Source organism: Bubalus bubalis, chromosome 24 (genome assembly GCF_019923935.1).
Source record: "Bubalus bubalis isolate 160015118507 breed Murrah chromosome 24, NDDB_SH_1, whole genome shotgun sequence".
Classification (NCBI taxonomy): Eukaryota; Metazoa; Chordata; class Mammalia; order Artiodactyla; family Bovidae; genus Bubalus; species Bubalus bubalis.
In genome coordinates, this window is record NC_059180.1 from 7629136 (window position 1) to 7656479 (window position 27344).

At 46.1% G+C, this 27344-nt stretch overlaps 1 protein-coding gene across 5 annotated transcripts in view; it reads left to right on the plus strand.

The window, feature by feature from the left end:
- Positions 1-27344, plus strand: part of PRKRIP1 (PRKR interacting protein 1) — a 45405-nt gene that overhangs the window by 9683 nt on the left and 8378 nt on the right. For 2 of the 5 annotated variants that reach the window (XM_044935910.2, XM_044935908.2), the window contains exons 2-6: positions 571-649; positions 1456-1556; positions 6724-6809; positions 7540-7607; positions 15937-17400. In XM_044935910.2, coding sequence (XP_044791845.1) covers positions 598-649; positions 1456-1556; positions 6724-6809; positions 7540-7607; positions 15937-16196 — 567 coding nt within the window. In that variant the 5' untranslated portion in view covers positions 571-597 and the 3' untranslated portion in view covers positions 16197-17400. Of the gene's footprint in view, positions 1-49; positions 353-570; positions 650-1455; positions 1557-6723; positions 6810-7539; positions 7608-15936; positions 17401-24213; positions 24627-27344 lie in introns of those variants that run through there. The other 3 variants (XM_044935909.2, XM_006059465.4, XM_025275090.3) reach the window with 3 other exon arrangements.

Sequence of the window (27344 nt, forward strand, 5' to 3'; positions counted from 1 at the left end):
GGCGCGGGCTGAAGGCCCTCCCGAGTCCCAAACCCCTTCCCTTCCAGCGTCTCTGGGAGCTCGCGGACCCTCTTCCCCTGTCTCTGAACGCGGGAACTCAGGAGCCAAAGCCCAGGGTCAGCCCTTGGGAAGGAATAGGCGAGCCGAAGACAGCTTTCTGCTGCGGACTGGCTTCCCGTGCTTGAAGACTCTAACTTCGTGTGAAGGGAAGCCTTAGACTGGAAAGATAGAGTCCTTGGGTTAGCACAAGAATTTATTCTAAACAGCATGAACTGTTAGGCATTGGCCGAGAAACCTGGGGGTTGGAGGTCTCCAGTGATAGATAATGACTGACGTTCTGAGTTCTGCCCTGGTAAGTTGAGTTTAGCCCTAACAAGGCTGTGGGCTGTGATAGGACACAGAATATACAGGATGAAGTAAAGCCAGAAGGGAGAAAAGAAACTCAGCGTTGGGTCCAAGAAACAAAGCAGCCTTACTTCACTAGTTCAGTTAAAGGATTTTGGTTGTAAAAGACGTCACTTTGTCAGCCGGTTTATATATAACAAACGCTTTCATGTTTAAATGTTGCAGGATAAAGCAGTTCCAATTCCAGAAAAAATGAGTGAATGGGCACCTCGACCTCCCCCAGAATTTGTCCGAGATGTAATGGGTAATGTGTGTGTGTGTGTGTGTGTGTGTGTGTGTAAATACAGTTTTTAAAGTGTAGGTATAAAACCTCTAGTTTTTGTTAATTATATCCCCATGGCGGGGTTGGGTGGGGAGTTCACTGATCCAATGTTTTTCTCTTACAATGAAGGGATATTATTGGTTATGGTTTGGCATTAGAGAATCTTCTTTGTTTTTTAATGATATCTTGTTTTTTTAAAAGTGGAATAGTTTTTATTTTGTTGGGTTGTAAATTAACACAGTTCTAAAGAAGAGTAAAGAGCAGGTGTAAAAAAATTAGAACCACCTGTAGTTCCATGGTTCTACTTGTAACATTTTGATACAGCCTTGGAAACCTCTTTATAGTCAAAACCACTCATGCTTCAGAAAAAATGTTTTTTCAAAAATACGGTTGTTCTACACATCCTATTTGAAACTTACTTTTTTTAGATCATGGCATCTTTTCAACAGTAGAATCCTAGCATATAGTGTGAAATCCTCTGCTCCGGGAGGGGAAAGGTCACAGACTCTCTTTTAGGTTTCTGGTCTCTGAACCTTAATCTGCTTGTTCTGTTAATACTGTTTGAGAGTGGAATTTTTAGGGACTTCACATTCAGCATTCATGCGACAAGTATTTGATGATACCTACAGTATGCCAGCCACTGTGCTAGGTTCTGGGATACAGTGGGGAATAGGGCAAGCTTGATCCCTTCCATCACTTCTGGTATTTGTCTTTGGTCCGCTTTGATTAAGGGTAGCCTGTGTTGGTAACTGGATCTCATCAAGAGCTCTGGACTGTCCTGGCTCTAGGTTCAAGCGCTGGGGCCGGCAGCGGAGAATTCCACGTGTACAGGCATCTGCGCCGGAGAGAGTACCAGCGCCAGGACTACATGGATGCCATGGCTGAGAAGGTTAGTGAGCCAGGAGGCTGGGGTTTAGGCGATGTGCACTGAAACCTGAGGAAAATAAGCAATTGAAGAGTAGATACACCTGGGTGTGGCTTGAGTGAGGGCTGCCTTCTGAAGTCAGCACGTGAAACAGATGGAAAGTAGAGTCCAGGTTACTTCTAGGTCAGACCCAGCATGGCAGGGCGCTCACACTAGGAAGTGAGTGAGGGGAGGGCGTCTGCCAGGTGGTAGAGAACCCAGCGGGGTCCCCTGTCCCCGCCAGGCCATTTGCCATGGAATAGGAGGCAGGCTTTCACATCACTGGAGTTACTATTTCTCTATAATTTTCTCTCCTTTTGGCTGAATGCCTGTAATTTCAGTTAGCTGTGTGTCTGGTGCGAGAACTGTGCTTTCAAGTGTTTTTGCCTCTCTGAGTTTTCTAGCTTTGAGGCTGGCATTTCTTCATGACACATAATAATTGATTAAGAATTGAGAATATCTGTGAGTTTCTGGTGGTCTAGTGGTTAGGATTCAGCACTTTCCCTTCTGTGGCCTGGGTTCAATCCCTGATCTCAGAACTGAGAATCCCACAAGCCTCCAGGGCGGGGCATGGCAAAAATAAATAAAATTTTTAAGTTAAGAATTGAGAATTGCTTTAGAAATTGTATTGTAGAACTCTTAAATTCTCCATTGCTTGATAGGAAAGGACAGAAACCTCTCTCCTATTGCTCTTAAATATTCTCTTGGACATTTCACTTGTGTTCTTTTTGGAATTGGGTTTTGGAGTTATTTTATCCACACCAGGAATCTTGTTTGATTTTATACTAGATTTAAATTGAGTCTGTAACTTAACTTGAATGAGAATGGATGTCAGAGTGTTGAATCATCTTCTCTAGAAACTTTGTCTTTTTTGTTTGTATCTTTTTGTTTCTCTCAGTGATCATCTATGGAGATTTCACGCATGTCTCACTTTTTGTTCAAAGATTTTTTTTTTAAGTATTTTGATTGTAGTGATCCTTTACATATTTATTGGCCTGGCCAGAATTGAGTTTGAAAAAGTACCTTTATGATTTTCGAGCGGAATGGGATAATTGCCGTGGTGGTTTTCACCTGGTATTTGTGTGTCCTCCAGCCCTTAACTCGGCCCCCGGCTGTTGGTGGTTCTCCAGCTACTGCTCATCTCCAGTATTTAGTTTCAGGTGACTTGTCACACATCTTTGCCAGGTCACTGATGGCTTTGCACTGTCAGGAATAGCAAAACTCTCTGTATAGACACTTAGTTCAGTTCAGTCGCTCAGTCATGTCTGACTCTTTGTGACCCCATGGACTGCAGCACGCCAGGCTTCCCTGTCCATCACCAACTCCCGGAGCTTACTCAAACTCATGTCCGTCGAGTCAGTGATGCTATCCAACCTCTGTCAGCCCCTTCTCCCGCCTTCAACCTTTCCTGGCATCAGAGTCTTTTCTAGTGAGTCAGGTCTTCCCATCAGGTGGCCAAAGTATTGGAGTTTCAGCTTCAACATTAGTCCTTCCAATGAACACTCAGGACTGATCTCCTTTAGGATGGACTGGTTGGATCTCCTTGCAGTCCAAGGGACTCTCAAGAGTCTTCTCCAACACCACAGTTCAAAAACATCAATTCTTTGGCACTCAGCTTACTTTATAGTCCCACTCTCACATCCATACATGACTACTGGAAAAACCATTGCCTTGACTAGATGGACCTTTGTTGGCAAAGTAATGTCTCTGCTTTTTAATATGCTGTCTAGGTTGGTCATAACTTTTCCTTCTAAGGAGTAAGCGTCTTTAATTTCATGGCTGCAGTCACCATCTGCAGTGATTTTGAATCCCCAAAAAATAAAGTCAGCTACTGTTTCCCCATCTATTTGCCATGAAGTGATGGGACCAGATGCCATGATCTTAGTTTTCTGAATGTTGAGCTTTAAGCCAACTTTTTCACTCTCCTCTTTTTACTTTCATCAAGAGCCTTCTTAGTTCTTCACTTTCTGCCATAAGGATGGTGTCATCAGCATATCTGAGGTTATTGATATTTCTTCTGGCAATCTTGATTCTAGCTTGTGCTTCTTCCAGCCCACCATTTCTCATGATGTACTCTGCATATAAGTTAAATAAGCAGGGTGACAATATACAGCCTTGATGTACTCCTTTTCCTATTTGGAACCAGTCTGTTGTTCCATGTCCAGTTCTAACTGTTGCTTCCTGACCTGCATACAGATTTCTCAGGAGGCAGGTCAGGTGATCTGGTATTCCCACCTCTTTCAGAATTGTCCACAGTTTATTGTGATCCACACAGTCAAAAGCTTTGGCATAGTCAATAAAGCAGAAATAGATGTTTTTCTGGCTCTCTCTTCCGTTTTTAGTGATGGAGCAGATGTTGGCAATTTGAGCTCTGGTTCCTCTGCCTTTTCTAAAACCAGCCTGAACATTTGGAAGTTCACAGTTCACGTATTGCTGAAGCCTGGCTTGGAGAATTTTGAGCATTACTTGACTAGCGTGTGAGATGAGTGCAACTGTGCAGTAGTTTGAATATTCTTTGGCATTGCCTTTCTTTTGGATTGGAATGAAAACTAATCTTTTCCAGTCCTGTGTGCACTGCTGAGTTTTTCAAATTTGCTGGCGTATTGAGTGCAGCACTTTCACAGCATCATCTTTTAGGATTTGAAATAGCTCCACTGGAATTCCATCACCTCCACTAGCTTTGTTCATAGTGAGGCTTCCTAAGTCCCACTTGACTTCACATTTCAGGTTGTCTGGCTCTAGGTGAGTGATCACACCATCATGATTATCTGGGTCATGAAGATCTTTTTTGTACAGTTCTTCTGTGTATTCTTGCCACTTCTTAATATCTTGACACTAACAGACACTTTTTTTTAAACTACTTTAGAGGGAAGGAGATAGAGCACAGGGGTCTCAAGTGCCATCAGCTGAAATTTTTATGTATTGATTAACAACTCAGAGAAAATACAGAAAAATGTTTCACAAACCTTGAATCCACATAGTTGCAAACTTAATTTCACATGGTGAAGGACAGGCTCTGAGATTAGAAGGAAAGAGAGATGCAAGAGAATCCTTACCTTCCACATGACTGAGAAGAGTGTCCCCGCTATGGACAGAGCACATCTGACTCCTGCTGGAGCCTCACCAGGGCCAGCAGCCAGCGGGGGCTCTGTCTTGGTCCCTTGGAAAGTGCAGCTGCCTCAGACATTCACAGCTCAGCTTCTAAACAGACCAAGCGCTTTTAGCTTGAAGGCGTTGCTTTCTAGTTGAACTCTAATTGAAGTCAAATCCTGGGAATTCCCTGGCATTCCAGTGAATCAAGCTTAATAGACTTGAACTTTCACTGCCAAGGGCCATGGGTTCAGTCTCTGGTTGGGGCACTAAGATCACACAAGCTGCATAGCACAGACAAAAAAAAAAAAAAAGACGCTGATTCCTTTCTTGGAAGGAGACATTTCTTTTTTATTTCATAATTCTGCTCTGGAAGAGAGTTTCTGTGTCAGTCTCAGCAGAACCACCCAGCCCTGGCAGTGCAGACCAGCAGAGGTGATGAAGCCACCTCTTCCTCTGCTAGCTCCCTTTTTGAACACCCACGCCCTCCCCCGCCCCCAACCTTTATGGCTATAACTACCAGAAGTAGAGGTGACACTCTTTTATCAGAAGATATTTTTATAGTGTTTTCCTGTAGGTTATTGCAGTTCATTGTCCTTCCTAAAGGCTCGGAAAAGGAAGAATTACTATTCCCCCATTTTATAGATGTAGAAACTGAGGCTTAGAAACAGGTATAGCTGCTAGGAAGAAATAATACAAGAGGTGGATATATGTATGTATATATGTAGTCACATATACATACGTAGCACATGTATGTATAAGTAATGGCAGTACATGTTATGCTGCCTTATAATCTGTCCATTAATAACTGTAAGTAGTCAGGACTTAAAAGTTCCATGGTCCCAGCCCTCTGGCCACTCCACCTGGTGAACTCTGGTCACTGTCTCTGAAGGAAAAACACACTCTTGTGTGTCTCCTTACTCTGAGTACTCTTAGTACATTTCTGACAGTTCTAGTCACCGAATCTATGGGAATTTCCCCCACACCAAGCAGTTCTGTGGCACCAGGCGTGTGTCCTACAGTGTAACCGTTCACACACTGCCTACGTGCAGGTGACTTCAGATCTCAAAAGGAGGACTCAGTCCCAGAAGACTGCCTCCCACCTGCAGCTTCAGCGGCCTGCTGCATGTCTCCGTCATCGTCTGTGCTTCTGGCCCACTGGCTGTAAGTCAGGCTTCCATGACCTCCTCCTCAAGGCTCCGTTAATTTGCTTAGAGAGGCTGACAGAACTCAGTAAAGCATCTCACTTACTAGTTTCCAGTGTATTCTGAAAGACTGGAGCTCAGGGAGAGCCGGTGGAAGAAGGTGCAGGGAGAAAGAGTGGAAGCCCTGCACCCCCGTGCCCTCACCAGCTCAGGAACTCTCCACACGCACCCTTTGGGATTGGAGGCTTCACTACGTGGACATGGTTAAATCATTTGGCCACTGGTGATTCGTTCAAGCTTCAGCCGCTCTCCGCTCCCTGAAGGTCAAGGAGTCGGGGCAGAAAGTTCCTGTGGCAACCAGCCTTGTTCTTAGGGGCTTTTCCAGAGTCACTCATACACTCCTGTAGTTGAAAGGGGCTGGTTATAAATAACAAAAAATACCCATTTCGTCTTTATTTCTAGAGCTTTATATCTGGAGTTAAGGAAGAAACTGGCAACAAAACTAAATATTATCATAAAAGATCCCCCTGTGGCTCTTAAATAGGAAATTTATAAGAGTTTTAGGAACTCTATGTCCAAAAAGTAGACAAAAATCAAATACATATTTATTTTAAACCACAGTGTAACACTTTGCGAGGCCCTAGTGGAGAAGAGCCAGTAATGCTGCCTCTGCCTTCAGGACGCTCCGTGTGCTCCCTCATGCTCTGCCTCTTCGTTTACTTGAGCGTGAGTGGTATCTTAATGAACTGAGTCACTTCAGCATCAGAGACCTGTATGTTGATTTCCTGCCCCGCCTGTTGGGCAACTTCCTAAAGCGGCCCCAGAGATCTGGCTGTGCCTATAGCACCCCCAGTGGTGTGACTTGTAGCGTTTTCATGCCACGCCAGAGTTTGTCTAAGTGATGTGGTTTTTTGCAGCAAAAATTGGATGCAGAGTTTCAGAAGAGGTTGGAAAGGAATAAAATTGCTGCAGAGGAGCAGACTGCAAAGCGTCGGAAAAAGCGGTGAGAGCTTTGTGGCATCTCATAGCTAGTGAGACTTAGGGCAGGAAATGTAAAAATAGATGGTTGGTGAACAAATCCTTCTTGTGGTCAAAAGTTCACCTGTATGGCCTGTTGAGGTCTTGGGTGTTAAAACCTACAGTGGAGCACCCCAGTAGAGAAATGACTTTTCTTCCTGGGGAGAGATCAGTTCATTTACTGCCCCCCACCCCCAGCTTGCTACAGATTTTCCAAGGCTTGGGGGTCAGCACTTCAGTGATGGCATGGATTTCTGTGTCTCCTCTATGTCTGTATTTTAATGAAAGGTTTAGTTAGTTGCTATGAGCAAACTTCACAGTTAGCCTCTCCCCGAAAGGAGGACCTGTAACCTCCCTAAGTGACTACATACAGGCTGCATGTGTGTCTGTATCTTAATAAACGCTCCCTCAACTGTTAGAGAGGTGAGCAGGATTCTAAAAGTAGTCCCTAAATATCTTGGAATGAAAAAGTATCGCTGGTAGCAGTATCTCTGGATTGCTTTAATCACCTCAGGACTGCAAAGAATTTGATCTTGATTCATGAAGGACACAGGTTGATGATGTTGGAGTAGCAGAGTCATGAGGACGTACTTCCTTCATTTTATTGTAGCATTTGTGTAGGGTCTAAGTTGCTGAAGGTTCCATAAGTAGATGTTTAGTTTCTAAAATAGAAAATGGGTGGTTAAAGAATTCATGTATTTATTTTACATTTGTAGCCAGAAGTTGAAAGAGAAGAAATTACTGGCAAAGAAGATGAAACTTGAACAGAAGAAACAAAGTGAAGGTGAGTGGTGCCCCCTTTCCTTTTGTGGCCCTTCTCAGCGTTGATCACGGTGGTTGACCTGTCAAGACTGAGGTTTTAGAGTTTGGAGCTGGTTGGCTGGCCTCTAAAGAGATGAGGGCTTGTTTCTGTTAGTTTTGACTCATTTAGTTTTCAAGTGTCAGAAAGGCAAGCTGGTTTAAGGAAAAAAGGAAAGATACTGGCTCGTGTTTAGTCCAGGACAGACCTCCTTTCAGGCCTGGCTTGTAAAGGAGCGCTGATGTTACTGGCATTTACTATCTCTTTCTGTCCCCTGGCTCCCCGTCCTCAGGGGATCGTTTCCTCCTGATGGTTCTAAGGTAGCTGTGGCTGCTCCAGGCTGCACCCTGGCTCATTCTTGTCCAGCAGGAAAGACTGAGGGGGATGTCTCCAGCAAAAGTGTTTTTGTGTCTCTCTGGTTCTCATTGAGTCATTTGGCAAGTCAGTTAAGAATGCTTTTGGCTACAAGAAATAGAAAACTCAACTAGCAGTAGTTAAGCAAAAAGGAGTTGTTTTTTCTCACATAGCAAGAAATCTGGTGGTAGTGTGGTTGAGCAGGTCAGTACTGTCAAGCTCAGGATCTCTGCCGTTCTTTTGACCTTGATCCCGGGGGCATGAGGTGGCTGCTGCAGTTCCTGGAATCATACTTAGGTTTAAAGCAGAAAGAAGAGGGAAAAGAAGTGGCATTGTCTGGTTTTGTTTTTGTAACTGGAGAGCATCTGATCCCCCAGAAGTGCCCATCCGGTATTATTTATATCTCATTGGTCAGTACCAGGTCACATGATGTCATCAGGCTAGATGAATAGAAAGCAGAACTGCCACAACTGTCCTTAACCTATCGCGATCCATGGTACATTGCCACCCTAGGCAGAATTGAGGTTTTGTTACAAGGAGTAATAGGGGGCGAGTAATGCGTCAGTATTCCACAGTCCTGCCTACTTCTGAACCCATCACAAGGCCAGCGGTGTCAGTCACTCCTTTTGGAGCCCCTGGGCTGAGAATCAGAGAGAGGTCCCAGATGGGAAGGATCAAGGAGGCTAAGAGACCCAGAAAATGACAACTGATCACCACATTACTGAATTGGGGGGTATACTATGATTGACTAGACACGTTTCCTGATTGGACAGTTGTGATTTTTGTTCTCAAGATAAAATCAGACCTTCGTTGACATACTGAAATATCAGCCCCTTCTAGGACCCGTTTTCTTATGAGTTGTAAATGTGCTATGATGGGCTTCCCTGGAGGCTCAGTTCATTAAGCATCTGCCTGCAATGTGGGAGACCCAGGTTCAGTCCCTGGGTGGGGAAGATCCCCTGGAGAAGGAAATGGCAACCCACTCCAGTATTCTTGCCTGGAGAATCCCATGGACAGAGGAGCCTGGTGGGGCACAGCCCATGGGGTCACAGAGTCAGACAAGTTAGTGACTAAGTCTCCACCATGGGACACACTATGTATGACATGATTTTAGCCTGCTGCCCATTTCTGAGAAGAAATTATTTTACAGTGCCTAAATGTGATGGCTCGGACCTCATCCCTCAAATAAACCGCCTCATCAGTCCCCTGTCCTTCTCCAGCCCCTACACACAGAGGAATGTGGGCGTACTTGGTCCGAGGCCAGGAGGGTTGGGCACAGGTGCCCGTCTCATGTTCTGTTGAAGAAGGTACTATGGCTTGGACCCCAGTACATTGAGACATAGAAAGGTCTCCTTGGCTCTGGGTAATCTGGCCTTCCCTCCCCAGGACTTGTTGTTTTTGCTGCTTGTTGTCTTTACTGCTATTTATGTGTTCAGTGGGTTTCCTGAACTAACTCTCTAACTACTAACAAAGCTTATATTCTTTGTTGTGTGTGGCAGCTAAAGTCTTTGCTAGGTTAGCTTAGTGGTCAGCTGAATATTAGAGATTTCCTGAAATGCTTTGAACCAGTAAGTCTCCTGATACTTGCCAAGGGCCTGTGCTGTGTGTGGTGGAGCATGTCTTCAGCATTCTGGCAGGCAGTTTACAGCTTTGCCTTAGCCTCCACCTCCTTGCACAGAGCCTCAAGGTTAGCCAGAGGTGAGATTAGGGCCGTCGCTTGTCTGTCTTAGACTTGTGCACAGCTGTGCACACGCATGTAGCCTTCTAGATTACCAGCCTTTCCTCGCTCACTTTTGGTCCGTTTCTTGTTTGTTTAAACTGTTACCACTGCCTCTGGCAGCTGTGATGTTAAACAGTAGCCACTGATGGTTTCTGACAAATACCTTGGGGAAAGGCTGTTCTCACTGAGTCAGTTTGAATAAAGCAAGCCTTGGGAGTGGAAGTTTCCAGGGAGCTGCCAGACAGGTCAGATAGGGACAGTGCTCTGGGTATGGGACTTTGGAGGCACTCCCACCAGGGGCTACTCGTGGCTTTTCACAGCTACTGCGATTAGGAGGCTGTTGATTGAGCGGCTTCCTTGGATCTGGGGAGAAGCAGTAGGGAACAGGACAAGTTAAAACAACCACAAAGCTTGCTGTTCTTAACAAAATTCAGCCATTTTTTAATCAAACCATCCAGGGAACATTTCTAGAGTTCTGAAAAGGCTGCTTCTGACGATTGTTGTCAGTGTTCTCAACAACACTGCTACTTTCCTGGAGGAGCAGATTTTAAGAGGTCCCTTCTGAAAGTGCTACCATCTCTCTAAATTTTAACCTGTCTGTATTTGAAATATGTTTCCTGTAGATATCAGATATGTGGGTCATGTTTTCATCCATTCTGACAGTCTCTGTCTTTCTGATAATGTTTAATTTTAGGGCTGCTGCTTTAGTTCTCTTTGTTTGTTTGTTTCTGTTTCTCCTGCCATCTTTTGGATCTATTTGAACGTTATTCTATCTCTTGTGTTTTTAACTATTTCCCTTTTTACACCCTTTTAGTTTTTCCTCTAGAGCTTACTCTATTCATTCTGCTTTCACAGTCTACTTAAAATCAGCATTTCACCACTTTAAGTAGAATGTAGATATTTTTCATCACATAGATCCCTTTAATCCCTATATTACAGTTATCTTAGGTATTATATCTCCATACACTGAAAACCCCTTCAGATAACGTTACTTTTTTTTAAGTTGACATGTAGTTGACTTACAATATTATTTCAGTTTCAGGTGGACAACATAGTGACTGGATATCATCATAGGTTTTGCACCATACAGTTATTATATCATCTTTGGTTACATTTCCTACACCATTCATTACATCCTGTGACTTATTTATTATGTGACTGACTGTACCTCTTTGTATCCCTTCACCTGTCTTGCCCTTTCCTCCATCCTCCTCCCCTCTGGCATCCACTAGTTTTTTCTCTGGATCAGTGGAGTCTGTTTCTGGTTTAAGCAGATTTTTAGATTCCACATATAAGTGAAAACATGCAGTATTTGTCTTTCTTCATCTGACTTATTTCACTTAGCATAATACCCTCTAGGTTCTTCCATGTTCTTGCAAATGGCAAAATTTCATTCCTTTTTTATGGCTGAGTAATCTCTCTCTCTCTGTGCGCACATGCACACATCTTTATTCGTCTGTCAGTGGACACCTAGGTTGCGTCCATATCCTGGCTTTGTGAATAATGGTGCATTGAACGTTGGGATGCGTATATCATTTTGAACTAGTGTTTTCATTTTCTTCAGATAAATACCCAGCAGTGAAATTGCTGGTCATGCAGCAGTTCTGTTTTTATGAAGCAGAGCTATTTTTATTACTATCTTTTATTTTCAATCATCAAATATATTTCAGACTCAAGAGGAGAATACTCTTGAATAGTGACCAGATAGCATTTCTGTTGCTTTCTTCTTTGTTCCTCACGTTCCAGACTTCCTGTCAGTCTGTCTTTCTGTCTTCTTTCCCTTCTGTCAGAAGAACTCCCTGTAAGTCATTCAGTGAGAATAGGTCTGCTGGCTGTGAATTATCTTAGCTGTTCTTCATAGGTGTCTGTCTTTGTTTCACCCTTGTTTCCATGGGGACATTCTCACTGGATAAGAATATTGGGTTGGCAGGTGTTTATTTCAGTACTTTTGAAATGCTGCTCCATTTCCTCTGGCCTCCATTTCTAATTTAAAAAAAAAAGTAGTTATTCAGATTGTTTCCTATCATTGTTTTTCCCTGGCTGCTTTCACGATCTTTAGGTGTCAGGAATTTGATTACGATGTGTGTGCACATGGATTTCCTTGGGTTTGTCCTGGAGTTGGTTTGGAGTTCACTGAGCTACATGAATCATTGGTAAGCACGTGTCTTTGTCAAATTTGGGATTTTTTTCCAGCCTTTTTTTTTTTGCTTTGTTCATATTGGATAATTCCTGTTGATCTGACCTTGAGCTGTCTCTTCCCTGTGTCATTTCCAATCCACTATTGAGTCAATCTGGTGAATTATGTTTTTCAGAAAAGTTTTTGTTTCCATTCGATTCTTTATACTTTTTCTTTGCTGCAATTTTCTATCTTTCCATTTGTTTCAAGATTCTTCATTCTTCCTGGAAGAATATCTCAGTAGCTACTTTGAAGTGCTTGGTAGTTCCAACATCTGGGCTATCTTGACATTAGCATTTGTTGATTGTCTTTCCCTGCAAGTTGAGATTTTCCTGATTCTCCACATACTGAGTAGTTTTCTGTGGCTCCTGGACATTTTGAATCTCATGCGACTCTGATATTGCTGATGTTTGTTTTAGCAGACAGTCATCCTGGTTGTGTTCAGGACACAGGTTCTTATCGGCCTCCTGTAGATTGTGGCTCCAGGAACCAGGGTTTTTAAAGCTTTTGCTGTGCTCTCCAGACGTGTCCTGCGGGTGCCACCCAGTGGCCAGTCAGGGTTGAGTTGCGTTCGGTTCTCCAAGTGCTCGGCATGATTAGGGCCAGATCCAGGCATGCGCTGTCAGGGCGACCCCAGGAGTTCATAAACGACTTTATGATGTCTCTTCTAATCTCTCTGTGACCTCCCCGGTAGTTCCTGGTTTCCTGGAGCTCCCGTTTTCAGATCTCCAGCCAGAAAGTCAGAGCTCTAGTTACCTACTCTGCCACACGCTCCGTACAGTTGCCCCTGCATCCAGGGCTGTGGTGGGAGGACGAGGAAGAAAAGGAACAGTTTGCCTGGCCATCTCAGGACCACGGCTCCCCAATCAGAGAGAAAGGCTCCCCTCCTTCCAGGTTTTTGTGCAGCAAGCCCCCACCGCCGCTACAGTCGCTGCGGCCCTCCTGCTGCTGGCAGAGAGAAAAGACAGAAGCGTTTCCCCTCCCTCTGAACATTGGGAACCCACTTTCGTACTCCTTGAACCGGAACTCGAAGGCTTCTCTCCAAACTCTGTCTGTGCCCAGCCTCCGCTTCTGTGTATTGGGTCGCCCCGAGTCCAGGCTGAGGGATACTGGAGAGTAGAAAGAAAAAAACAGGAAATGCAGTAACTGTTCCAGTGGCACTTTGTATGCCGGTGTCTTCTCCCTTTCTGCTTATCTTTTAGAGTCCATGCCTTCTGTCCTGGTGCTATAAGCAGTGTTCAGTGGAGAAACAGTCAAATGTGCTTGCTCTGCGTTACCTGGAACCCACCCTCCATTTGTTTTGGGGAGTGTGGTTTTTTTTCTTTTTTGGTTGTGCTGGGTCTTCGTTGCTGTGCATGAGCTTTCTCCAGCTGCGGTCAATGGGGACAGCTCTCCAGTTGCGGTGCACCGGCTTCTCACCGTGGTGGCTTCTCTTACGGTGCGCGGGCTCAGGAGTTGCGGCGCACAGGCTCCGGAGTTGTGGTGCATGAGCTTAGCTGCTCTGCAGCATGTGTTGTCTTCCTGGACCAGGGATCTAACCAGTGTTCCCTGCAGGCAGGGCAGACTCTTAACCGGTAGACCACCACGGAAGCCCTATTTGGTTTTTTGAATCCACTTAAAGGACTTGACATTTAGCTCTTGCACATTTCAGCTTGGTGTTACCGGCTCTGTTGGTTCAGGTCTCCACAGTCCTTTTGAATTCTGATTCTGGGAATCAGCATGTTACCATGTCTTTCTGGTGTTGTGATGGATAGTTTTCATAAACATGCCTCCTTTCTGTCATTGGTAAAAATGCTGAGCCATCCAGACTGGGCCATGGAGCTCCATCTAGGCTGGCATGGACCTGTTCACTGAAACCCTGCTGCTGCTGCTAAGTCGTGTCAGTCGTGTCCGACTCGGTGCGACCCCATAGATGGCAGCCCACCAGGCTCTGCCGTCCCTGGGATTCCCCAGGCAAGAACACTGGAGTGGGTTGCCATTTCCTTCTCCAATGCATGAAAGTGAAAAGTGAAAGTGAAGTCGCTCAGTCGTGTCCGACTCTTAGTGACCCCATGGACTACAGCCCACCAGGCTCCTCCATCCATGGGATTTTCCAGGCAAGAATACTGGAGTGGGGTGCCATTGTTATTCTCCAGCCAAGAATCAGCCAGAAGAATCACCCTCTTCTTTGATCTGACCCACAGAGGTGAGATAGGAAACTGAGAGGTCCTTGAGGTCATGGAGCAAGCATGGCATCTGTAGGGTCTTAGCTCAGCGCTCTCTCTGGCTCACCTTGACCTCAAGCATCTCTTTGAGCAGATTTTTCCCCCCCTTAAAATGTAAAATGATAAGCTCTCCCTAGATCTAAAATTCCACAACTTGGTATCTTTGCCGCATGCCTTGCTGTAATGAAGATACACCATCTTGGGGGGGGGGGTTGGGGGGGGGTTCCCTCCCCTGTAAATCCAAGAACCCTTTCAGAGCAAGAAACTGAGGTTACTTTGCTCTGAGTTTGTATTTATTGAACCTGTCATGGGTCTGCAGAATCAGAGTAACTTTTTAGTAATCAGTTGTAGAATTGGAGAGAGGTGGCAGTGTCCCAGAGCTGAGATTTCTTAAACCCCCTTTTCTCGCCGCGCACTCACCTTAGGTTCATGTTACCGCAGTTTCCAGTCCCTTTTCTTTCGTTTGCCCGAGGCTGTGACGGGTCTCAGAGGTGAATGACTGCACCCAGGGTGTCTGCCCTGATTAAAATGGCTCTGGGTCTCCCCCGTCCTGAGCTTCCCTTCTCTCAAAAGGATAAATGTTCTCACCACGTCGCATCATAGTAGTGCAGTGTTTTTTCAGACTGAGGGTTGTGATCCTTTACTTACTGGGGCATGAAGTTAGCTTAGAAGTTACAGATTTTTTTTTTTTTTCAAACATGCATACGACAGACTAGAAAACATCAGAATACCTCACATCCTGGAGTAACTATTTAGTGAAATTTTCTTTTCGGTTTCTAGGTAGGCTGTGGGCCGCAGTCAGGCTTGAAACTCATTGTTATGATACATGAGCCCCACTCTTCCTGTGCAGTTCGCACCTGTACATATTTTTGAAATGACGAGTAATAATGCATGGCTGTATATGCTTCTCACCAAACGAACAGGCAGAGTGTTCTGGGGATAACTTCCTAAAGGGGGTTGTGTGCCTTTCCTGCACCTCTCAGTTCCTTGCTTATTTTTCATTTTCTGAGCGGGAAAGGAGGATTTCTAGGTGGTTGGAATTAATAAATCTAATGTGGTGATACTCAGTTCCGCCACAAGGTGGCCTCAGTGCGCCTCTGGGTTCTTGATGGACTTGGCGCTAAAGCCCTTGAGCTTCTTGGCTCCTCTCCAATCAGTGGTGAGGGGCGGCTGGCTAGGAGTTGTGGTTCTGTTGCTGGAAAGGAAATATCCCGGCTTGTTGTCCGTGCCGGTTTAGTGAAGTGAGAGTTGTCAGAATGATACCACAGGATGGCGTTAAGCCAGTCTGGATTATTAAAGCCCAATCCCCAAACAGTATATTCTAACACCAGTGTTAATCATGAGACTGGCTCACCTACCAGAGAAACCTTAAGGTGATGTGTTACTAAGTACCTCAAGGGCAGTTTCTCCAGGGTTGGTGGGGCGGGGGGAAGCAGGTGAGGGAGATAAAGTGGTATAGACGTTCACTTACAAAATAAATGAGTCACAGCTGTGAAATGCATAGTGTGGGGAATATCATCAGGAACGTTAATATCTTTGGTGTCAGATGACAGCTGGACTTATCGTGGTGATCATTTTGAAACATACAGAAATAGTGAATCACTGTTGTATACCAGGAACCAAAATAGTACTGATACTTCAAAAACATTCCTGGAAAAATAGATCAGATCTGTGGCTGCAGAGGTCAGGAGAAAGGAGAATTAGATGAAGGTAGTCAGAAGGAACAAACTTCTGGTTACACAATAAATATACAACATGATAAAGATAATACTACTGTACATTATAAATGAAAGTTAACAGACTTCTCTGCAAAAGGAAAAAAAATTTTTTTTCTATTTCTTTAACATTATTGAGAGACAGATGTTCACTGGACCTGTCGTGATTATTTCAAAACTGGGGTGGAAGGAGCAGTTTATCAGCCTCAGCACTGTGGACACTCGGCCAGATGCTCTGAGGGACGGTGTCCTGTCCACTGTAGGGTGTTGAAGAGCATCCTGGCTTCTACCCCCAGATGCCAGCAGCGGCCGCCCTCCCCTCCGTCATCGACAAAAAGAAATGTCTCCAGACCTTTGCCGAGTGTCTTCCCCATGGGGGAGAGGGACAGAAGTGTCCCCAGTTAATACGACTCCTATTTCAGCTGGCATCTGGTGTTGGGAAGACACTCAGTTTATGTTTTGGATCGAAGTGTTTGAGTGCCACAGTTCTTACCCCTGCTCTCTATACTGGGAAACCGTGCGTATCCTTTGTGTCTTCTGAGAGTAAAGGTAATACAGGATCACATTAGAAATGTTTAGAATACGCAGGAAAGAAAAAAGTCAAAAATTAAAAATTATCCGTAATTCTTACTTAAAAAAATCACTTTAACATTCTCATGACGTTTATTTCAATATTTATCATATAAACTTATTTACATAATTATCATATTTGTAGTTGTCCTTTTATCATATTTCATTGTATCACAGATATTATTCCATGTTCTTATAATTCCATGGTGCAAGGAGGGATTTTTTTTTTCCAGTCTGTTCATTCATCTATTGTCTTGGGTTTTTGTTTGTTTTGCTTTTATTAAAGTTAACATCAGCCTCAATTACACTCAGTGGCATTTTACCTAGTATTCTTACAGTCTTGTGAATGAAATCTCAGATACCTAGATTGTAAAATCGTCTGTAAACAGTAGTGTAAGAATAATGGGAAAGGTCAAGAATCATCATTCTAATAGACCACCTTTCTTTCTGTCCACTTTCTTCTTCTTTTTACATGTTTGTTTGACGGTGTTGGGTCTTCGCTGCGGCGTGCAGGGCCCTCCATGGCAGCGCGGGCTCAGCGTCGCGTTGCTGGTGCGCAGTTGCCCTGAGGTGTGTGGGGTCTTAGTTCCCCGGCGAAGGATGAAGCCCGCGTCCCCCACACTGCAGGGCGGACTCCCAGCCTCTGGACCCCCAGGGACGTCCCTGTCCGTTTTGTTTTAATCCCACCATGTGAGCATATCACGTATATTAGTTACAATTGTAGTGTATGAACATGTTCCCGTTTGCTTACTTTTATTTAACATTATAAGACTTCTTGTCCTTCATAACTTTTTCAGTGACTGATCATATCCAGCAAGTGACATGCCATGATATACCTAACACTTTCCTTTTGTTAGACATTAGACTGATTCCAGTTTTTCTCTTCTTTAGAAGATATTTTAGTGAATTTATGAACCTGTCTCCCTTCTCCCTTTCTGGGTAAAATTCCAGCAGTGGCAATTATTAGATCACAGAATATAAAAAGAGTTTTTGGCTCTTGAAATGTATTGCCAGTTTCTTTTCCAAAGAAGTAGTACCAGTTTTTACAGCCATCAGCGATGTGCAGTGATGTACATTTTACCATATTAAAAAAAAACTTACAAAAATATAGATCCAGATCTGGCAGGACTGTGGTAGCAGCCTCCATGCTCTTCCCACCCACCCTGAACAGCCTCCAAAGCTCTCTCTCAAACAGGCTGGATTGTCATTTGTTCTCCTGCACTTTCCTGATGGCTCAGACAGTAAGGAGTCTGCCCGCAATACCAGAGACCCGGGTTGAATCTGTGGGTTGGGAAGATCCCCTGGAGAAGGAAATGGCAACCCACTGCAGTATTCTTGCATGGAAAATCCCATGGATGGAGGAGCCTGGCAGGCCCCAGTCCATGGGGTCACAAAGAGTTGGACAGGACTGAGCGGCCCCACTCTTTCTTGTAAGTCCTTAGCATTCATTGAACATTTACTTTGTAGCCCCAGTTCTAAGTGCTCTGCAGGTATTAACAAAATCCTCACAGCAGCCCTACGGCTATCCCCATTTTACAGTTGAGGGGCCTGAGGGACCAGGCAGTAATGGGCGCCCACAGAGCACGCAGCTAATCCCAGACAGTGTATCCCCACTGGCCTCGTGCTGACCCCCGAGGTGACTGTGATTGAGCCCTAGCCAGCAGCCCTGCACGCCCACCCTCTCCGGTCTCCCTGCCCTTGTTCTCTGACCTCGGCTCCCTTCCACGTGTCCTCTGCTCACCAAGCGTCTGTCACCTCCTCTCCGCTCTGCTCCTGCGCAGGCCTCTGTGCTTTCTTTCTTTCTCGTGCTCCCAACTCCCCGTCTGCCCAGAAAGCTTCTGCTCACCTTGCACCTTCCTTTCCTTGTAAGACCTTCCCTACTGTTCCTCCCCACCCCAGCCTCCCGCTTTGCTCCCACAGGGTTTGCTTATGGAATCTGCTAAATCACATAATGTGTTTATTCAGTCGCAGCCTCAGTTCCCTGAGGGTAAGCAGTGTCTTTTAAGAAAAATAATAACAAGCTTGGTTTTAGAATGATTTTAGATTTACATAAACACTGCGAAGATCGTATAGTACAAAGAATTCCCGTGTGCCCACTTTCCCGTTAACATCTTAAGTTAATGTGGTTCATTCATCACAGTTCATGAACCAGTCGTTACACGTAGTAGCTAAAGTCCATACTCCCTGTTTCCTTACTTTTTACCTAGTGCCTTTTTCTTGTTCCAGAATCCCATGCAGGGCGTCACACTACATTTAATCATCATGTGCGCTCTGACAGTTCCCCAGACTTTGTTTTGATGACCTTGAGAGTTTCAAGGGTCAGGTGTTCCGTAGAATGTCCCTCGGTTGGGATTTGTCTGGCGTTTTTCTCATGAGTTAGTTATTTGGAGGAAGAAGACCACAGAGATAAGGTTCCATTCTCTCGTCAGGGCTGGATGCTTATCAGGAGGACTTGTCACTGTTGATCCTGCCCCTGATGCCCTCCTCAGGCAGTCTCGTCAGGGTCCTCTACTGGACGGCGACTCTTTGCTTCCCCTTCCCATGCTGTACCCTTTGGAAAGAAGTCGCCCTGCACGACCCACACATAAGGGGTGGGGGTTACGCAGCCTCTCCACGAGGGCAGAGGCGCTGCATCAGCTGTTTGAAATAATGCATGGATTTGTCTGGTCCTCATTTTCTTTGTAACTGTGGACTCTGAGATGCTTATTTTCTACTCTTAAGTTTAATCCAATACAACTTTATTTTCTTGCTCAGATTGTTCCAGCTTTGCTCACTGGGGGCTCTTTCATATAGCACCTGTCCCTTTCACAGACTCCCATCATTGGTGGAGTTGGGGGGTTTGTTTTGTTTGCAACAGCACTTCCTACTTCCTGGTACTACAGGCTAGTCCAGACTTGTCTTACGTCTTTTCAGCCGCTAACCTAGGATTCAGCCATTCCTCTGAATCCCATTTCTTTTCATTGGAGAATGAAATAATTTTGTTGAAGAGCCAAACGACTGCGTTGGGTCTTAGTTGTGCACCAGATCCCTAAGTTTCTCGTCTCCGAGAGAGATACTTCTAGGCTCCGACAGCCTGTCTCCCGCGTGCAGGAACCAGTTGTGTTTAGAGCTTGTCAGCCACAAGGGGTGCTTTGAGCTCTCCTCAGCCAGTCAGCATCTCGGGCATCCAGATACCACATTCCCCAGACACCCAGATTAATGGGTGTTTTACTCGGTTTTTTCCTCCAACAGTTAACAGAAGTTTAACAAAAGTGTTCAGTGATAAAATGTACACAACCCAATTTTATAGTGAAATGCAGGGGAGGAGGGCATGCGGACACCGTTGAATCCCTGATGAGCACAGCCATCGTTCGTACTGGATCCCAGGCTGCGACAGGATGATGTCTCCTCACGCTGCCACCACTCCAGTAGGGTTCTGTTGCCACGCTCACCTATCACAAGATTCGTAAAGGATCAGATCCCCACAGCATTCCTTGGACATGTCCGCCACCATTTAATTTCAGCAATAACTTCTTATCCATACATCTCTTCAACTCGGGAGGGTGAGCCTTGCTCATGCTGTCTACTTGGTGAGCTCAAAGACATCTCCAACTGTCTGGTCCCTTTAAGATCAGAATTCAAGATGAAAGTCTGTGCACTTGTCCTGCCTGTTCAGACCTCTTTGGATATGGTTGGTGGTTCTCAGGCTTGAGGCCAACCTGTGATGACTAAGTTACAGAACAAAACAAATAATCAGCAGCTGCACCCTGGGAGCACAGGTCCTAGAGCAGAGCTCCCCAGCTGGTAAATGGGGAATGTGTACACGTGGCAGAGACCCCGATCGCCTTGCCTTCAGGGTGGAGACTGAGTGCCCACGACCTCAGGCCAGTGCTCAGGGAGCACTGCCTGAGGAGTCCAGGGAGCTCAGAGCTATGTGTCTGGTCCATCTCTAGTTTTCCACTTGGTCTCTGCATAGCGTGTGTTTTTCTTTCTTTCTCCCCTTCCCTGCCCCCCCCCCCCTTTTTTTTTTTTTTACAATTTTGGTAAAATACACACAACACAAGATTCACCATCGGTACAGTTCAGTGGCACTAAATACATTCAGGCTGTCATGCAACCATTATCACTGTCATCTACTCCCATAACTCTCTTCATTTTGTAAAACAAAACCTGTGTTTTGAAACAGCAGTTCCCCGTTCCCCGCTCCTCCCAGTGCCTGGCAGCCACCTGTCTCCTTTTCCATCTCCAAATCTGGTGCCCTCAGGACCTCCTGTAACATAGAGCATTCGTCATCCTGTGACTCCCGTTTGACTCAGCATAACGTCCTCAGGGTTCATCCCCGCTGCAGCCCCCGTCAGAACTGTTTTCCTTTTTCAGGCCGAATCACTGCACTGTGTGAACAGGCCACGTTCTCCTTGTCCATTCAGCATGCTCACCATTACGCTTGCACCTCGTTTTTCTTACTTTGTATTGGGGTGTAGTAGCTTCACAGTGTTGTGTTGGTGTCGGGTGTACAGCAGAGGTTCAGTTGTACGTATATCCTTTTCCAGATTCTTTTCCCATCTCGGTTATGTGTTTATCTTGGCTGCCCTGGCCTCTTGCTCTGTGTGGCTTTTGCTAGCTGTGGTGAGGGGCCTCCCATTGCAGTGGTTCTTGTGCTGTGGAGCGGCGGCTCTAGGTGCACGGGCTTCAGTAGTTGTGGCAAAAGTGCTTAGCTGCTCCGGGACGTGTGGGATCCTCCCCGATCAGGGATCAGACCTGTGTCCCCTGCCCTGGCAGGCAGATTCTTGTCCACTGCACCATCAGGGAAGCCCTCATGTAGGTCATTGCAGAGTACTGAGTAGAATTCTCTGCGCTGTACAGAAGGTCCTTGTTGATTATCTGTTAATGTAGCAGTGTGTGTATGTAATTGATCCCTCCCTGACACTTCCCCATACCATACCTTTGTTTTCTAAGTCTCTGAGTCTGTTTCTGTTTAGTAAATAAGTTCATTGTGTCGTTTTTTTAGATTACACATGTAAGTGATACCATAGATGTTTGTCTTAGTTGTTCACCTCAGTCCATCCATGTTGCTGCAAAGGGCTGTATTTCGTTCTTTTCTATGACTGTCACCTCAAGTTTCTATGACTGTCACTTCAAGTTTCGTCTCCATTTCCCTATGCATTTTTGCAGGCAAGGTAGGCAGAGGCTTGAAAGTCACATATCCAGGTTGGAATCCTAGGTCCTGGTTTTACCGATTGGGAGACCTCGATTAGCAAATTACTTAAGCTCTCTGAGCTTGATTCCTCATGTGTAAAATGGATATAGAGGAGCGTTACTCATCTCATAGACCGTTGTTAGAATTAAACGAGGGTACAGACGTGCACAGACTTCACGCAGCGCCTGGCATGTGATAGGTGTTCTGCAAATCTTAGCTGCCGGGGCCCAGCCCCAGCAGGATCCAGGGATACCCTCAGGATGATAGCGTTGGCGATGAGAGAGAAAAAAAAGAGAGAAAGAATGACACGGGGAGACCAAGCTTCGGTGAGCGAGGCCCATAACTTTATTTTCAAAAGGAACTTTTTATACCTTGACTTGTACATAGAGGGAAATGAAAGATGCAAAGTCATACAGAGTCAGCCTAAACATTACATCTGTTTTGTCTTTATTGAAACCAGGATTTTTTCTGCATACCTTTCCCATAAACAATGTTGTGTACATTATCTTCTGGCCTTGGAGGCCTGTGGACATTTTATGACCCTTTTTTGATAAAGGCTACTCAACCAGAAAACTTATTTTCCCTTGAAGTGTTTTTTCTTTATATTTCTCATCTATGTCAGCCTCAGAAAGTGCTAAACAGAGTTACATTCTCACAGAGCAAAGGTGCAATGAGTTACAACACAGAAAGAACCAATTAGCTCAAAGGTCTGATGTGGTTAATTCCAAGGCTACTACTTGTTTTTCTTACATTCCAACTATGTTAACTAATGCAGTCCCAGGTGCACAATGGATAAGGGATATGGGAACTTGGCAGCAAGCATTGGCTCAACAATGAAATCCTACACCAGCACTACTCTAATAGTTTTTAACTCTTCGAAAGGCTCTATATTTTTAGAATGTTTTAGGCTTCCCGTGTCTTTCAAGGTTGGGGAGTTGTGAACAATCACATGCGTAGCTGCAAGAGTCTGGATGAACCTGTCAGGCAAGCTAGAAACCATCAGAAGGGTTTGAACTGAAACACTCCTATCATGCCCAGGAGACTTACTAACTAAAGCCCTAAGTTGACTTTTTCCAGAGAAAGGTGATCCGGGATAGCCCCCTATTAATGTCAGAAGAGTTGGTGAAGAGCATAATACAGTAAACGGTAGACAGACAGATTCTGGTTTCGGGGTAGATGCTCGAGCAGGTCCAGGGAATCCCTCGAGTCCTGATCTGCCTTTGCCTGTCAGGTCCTCTCTGCATGAGCTTTGTCACGGGTGGGATTTCCCGTGGTGGCTCCCGGCACTTAGCCACTAAAACATGCTCATCATTTTGTACTTTCTCATTCTCGTTGGCATGAGGTTCAGTTCAGTCGCTCAGTCGTGTCCGACTCTGCGACCCCATGAATCGCAGCATGCCAGGCCTCCTTGTCCATCACCAGCTCCCGGAGTTCACCCAAACTCACGTCCATCGAGTCAGTGATGCCATCCAGCCATCTCATCCTCTGTCGTCCCCTTCTCCTCTTGCCCCCAATCCTTCCCAACATCAGTCTTTTCCAGTGAGTCAACTCTTCTCATGAGGTGGCCAAAGTACTGGAGTTTCAGCTTTAGCGTCATTCCTTCCAAAGAAATCCCAGGGCTGATCTCCTTCAGAATGGACTGGTTGGATCTCCTTGCAGTCCAAGGGACTCTCAAGAGTCTTCTCCAACACCACAGTTCAAAAGCATGAGGTTAAGGAGGAAGCAAATCCTAAGGAATTAAATCATAGGGATGATTTCAACCCCTTGCCATGAATACGCTTTAGTGTCCCAGCCAATGGTGTGAAGGTGGATAATAGACCGTGCCGTGCCCTGGGCACCCCCAGGCCTTGAAGCTCTTTGGTCCTGTGATGAGATGACAGCAGTAGCCAAGCTCTGGGGGCCTGTGGGCGCTGGAGTGAGTTCCTGCACTTCTGCAGGAGGTGCCCACTGTGCCTGCGGGTGGCCGCCTGGCGTCCTCAGGGAGCCGGAGGGCAGCTGCGGGCTCCGCAGGCTCCAACTCCACCTCGTCCCGGCTCTCGCCCACTGCCCTGCTGCAATAAGAGGGGGAGCAGGAGGAGGCGGGCACAAGTTGTCTTAGTGCTCTGCTTTTGTTCTGCTCAGCGGCACTGTGGGAACTGGCAGACACCCGAGGGAAGACACTGGGACTCTGAGGCGCATGTGGAGTGTCGGCGGGAGGCTTTCTGGGTCTGTGGGAAGAGCTGGAAGCTGACATGTTTGTTGTGGCCGGGGCCCTCTGCTGCATGGTTTTTGAAAGGCCCTTTGCATACGGGGCGAGAGCAGGACGTGAGCAGGTGTAGTCATTCTCATTCAATGGCAAAGGGCAGCTGGGGGCGTTGCCTTGCCAAGACAATGGACTGGGGAGGGGACCACATATAAAGCAGTGAGGCCTGATTTCTGGGGCGTCAGGATCTCGTGTGGGCTGGATCCTCTTAGAGGGATGAGGTCCACCCTCCAGCAGTGGTAGGTCAGTTCTGGGACTGGCCATTTATTCCCAGGGTGGCCTTGGGGGCTGACAGGCATGATGACCTCTCCGGCTCCTCGTTGTCCAGTCCAGGGACGGCTGGCGCCTGGGTTTTCCCCAGCAGTCCTTTCTCAGGGAACCCAATTCTCTGAGTGGATGTGTGTATCGCTGATCCAAATGCCATGTGATTGCAGGATCCAGTGAGACCCAGGAGCAGCCATCCAGTGGCTCCGAGGAGGCATCTGGGACGGAGGACGAGGAGGAGGATGCGCCCAGCTTCGTCACGGGGCGATGACGGGGCTGGCCCCGCAGCTGTCTGAGCCTGGCCCATCCTGGGCCCAGGACTCCGAACGCCCTCCCAAAGCCTCATGGAGAGACGCGGTGGGAGCTGCTCCCAAGGACTCTCAGCCCCGCTGCGGGCAGGACTCAGCCGGCAGGGAGAGGACTGGCCTCCTGGACGCTCGAGGGCACTGCCAAGCGGGGTCCATTAATGTCCTCATTGAAAGGGGTGAACCCGGGGCCTGCTCTCACATAAGTGGACAGTGACGAGTTTGGGGCTGGTTTCTGTGAAATGAATGTTTGTTTAGTAAAGAACAGAAAAACTCCAGGTTTTGTTCAGATCTGTGACATACTGATTACAAAAGCTTCAGAGAGGCTGTGACATGACACAACAGGGAGCGGGCTGGTCCCAGACTCAGGATACGGCCTCGGCTCTGGAAGGAACCCTCACTGCAGGGCGTGGGGCCTCCTTGACTTTAGCTGAGGGCGCAGACTGCGCCCCAGGACTTGTCTCCCCTCCCCGCATCCCAGCAGCTGTAGAGGGAGACCTGGGACTGAACCCGGGGCGGAGCCGGCAGAGAGGACCTGGTGTGTGAGGAGGACTTCAGAAAACCAGTTGGTCATGGAAAGTCAGCAGGTAGAGGAGCCAGGCTGGGCTGGACCAGAGCAGGTGACCCGGGGGACCCCGCTGGGCCACTATAGAAAGTTTGATAGAATCAAGGAAATAGTGGTTTTGAGCAAAGGGAAACGAGGAAACATCTCACGTTTCTTGGTTTCCCTGGCTCCATCCTGAGCCATGTGATGTCTGTGATAACGTCTGTCTTTCCACAGTTTAAGTCACAGGAAGTTTCTTTCACAGGAAGCTGAAATGGAAAGTCAGCCCTCATAAATTAGCACACAGCCTGACTGTCCGTTTTGAAAGTGGTGTTTGTCTTTCATTAGGGACTGACTGGTTAGTTCTGTGTCTCCTATCTTTGAACTGTTGCTTTCCTTTGTCCCCTCAAAGTGTGTGTGTGTGTCAGAGCTCGTGCTTCGAGCCTGGAGCCCTGGGATTGAGTCCTGGCCCTGCCTCTGATGGGACAGAGAACTCAGGGCAAGTCCCTGCCCGGTGCCCCCAGCCAGGAGCGTGGAGCTTCCGCAGCAGATGTGTGCCGGGCAGGTGGGCAGATGACTAGACTGGGTGTTTATTTTTACCTTTACTGGATGTTAGAAGACGCTGCTCAGGGAGATGTCCTCCAGCAGTTCCTGGTGACGTGCAGTGGGCTTTTAGTGCCTTAGGTTGAATGACTCGCAGGCTTTCTGTTACCAGCGGGAAGCTTGGATCCACTCTCCCAATCCACTCAGCAGAACCAGGCGACTGACACCGCACTTTGTGTTACCACAGCCCAGTTCACTGCAGGGCATCAAGCAAGAACAGGCCAGCTGGTGCTCAAAAGCCCAAAAGACTGCAAGGGAGAGGGGTACAGGGTGCACGATCAGCTCATGTAGCGTTCTTATTGGTTGATGGTGAGCAACTGGGTGATGTCTGGGGACTCTTGGCTTTCTGGTTCCAGCCCGTCTGGGGTCTGCGTTGCTGGTGGTCAGCAGGCAGGTAGCTGCTTTCACCTGGTGGGAAACCTTAATACCTGCAAAACAACTCAAGGGTGTGGTTCAGGACACTACTTACAGCCCTTGAGGAGGAACTGGAGGGCCTTGACTTTGTGGCTGAATTATTTTGTCTTTCTTGACTGCTTTCCTTTGTTTCTTCATTTTCCCATTTGTAATTAAATTTGTGCAAGAATGTGGGAGAAAGGCATTGACTTTCTTTTCATTTTCAAATTCTTTTCATTTTTAAAAGAATTCTCAGGTTGCTTGGTGCCAGTACTTCGTGTTATGAAAACATTACCTCTCTGAGGGCTTTGTCACAGCACCTGGACAAACGCTTGAAAATCAGACACAGTACAATGAGGATAGAGATCCAAACACACCTGCCGTCAGAGTCTGGATGGCAACCAGGAAAATCAGTTTGGGAGTGAGTTATTTTTATATAAATTCTGTAACCAAGGAGTCTTTTGAATTAACCCTATTTATTTGGGTTTCAGCTTCTCCAGGGCTATTTTTTTAAATATATATGTATATATATATAACAGGAGCTGTGGGCCACTGCACGTCTCTTTTGTGATTAACATGTAAAGCAGTTTTATCATCTGGTACTTTTCTGCCCGAAGAATCTAGCGCCTTCTGCTGGGAAGCTACAGCCTGAGCTGTCTTGCTAATAATTACTGCAGTAAGTCCCCTACATACAAACCTGCACGTTTCGAACTTTGAAAGATGTAAATGTGTTCCATCCACCTTGGGCGTGAGTGAAGCTGCACCTGCCCTCCATCTCCTGTTGCTGACGGTCCTTCAGCTCCGTCTCCCTCCTCCTGTCGGTGACTCTTAGCTGCTCACTCAATGCCAGCTGTTGTATGACTGTACTTTTCAAAGTACTGTACTAGAAGATTAAAAATGTTTTTTCTGTTTCTCTATTACTTGTATGAAGCGTAGGAACCTAGTGCAGTGCTGTAGAGCGGCTGTGTCGGTTGGGCACCTAGACTAACTTTGTTGGACTTACGAACTCATTTATATATAGGGGACTCCCTGTATTCCTAAACAGAGACACTTATTGGCAGCTGAGAGTGTCCTTGAATCTGATACAGTTCAGAAAGGTCAGGTTCTCAGTAATGCAGGAACGTGTCTGAACCCATGTCCAAAATAGGCACCCAGATCCATACTGAATGTCTGAACTACGGTTACGTCATTTTGATTTTGTAAATACATTCTTTAAAGTAGATGTATGCAGTGTATGTTTGATGAACTAGAACAGCCTGTCTAAGGCAAAATACTTCTCTGTACCTGGGTGTGTGAAAGTTGCCATTATTTTCCTCCTTTTGTTTGCAAATCTTTCAGGAGAAAGCACTAATGATTCAAAATACTTGTCCCTCAATGCTAGGCCTCCTTTTATATATATTTATATTTAAATATATAAAAATATTAAATATATTACGAGAAAAACTAATCAAACATA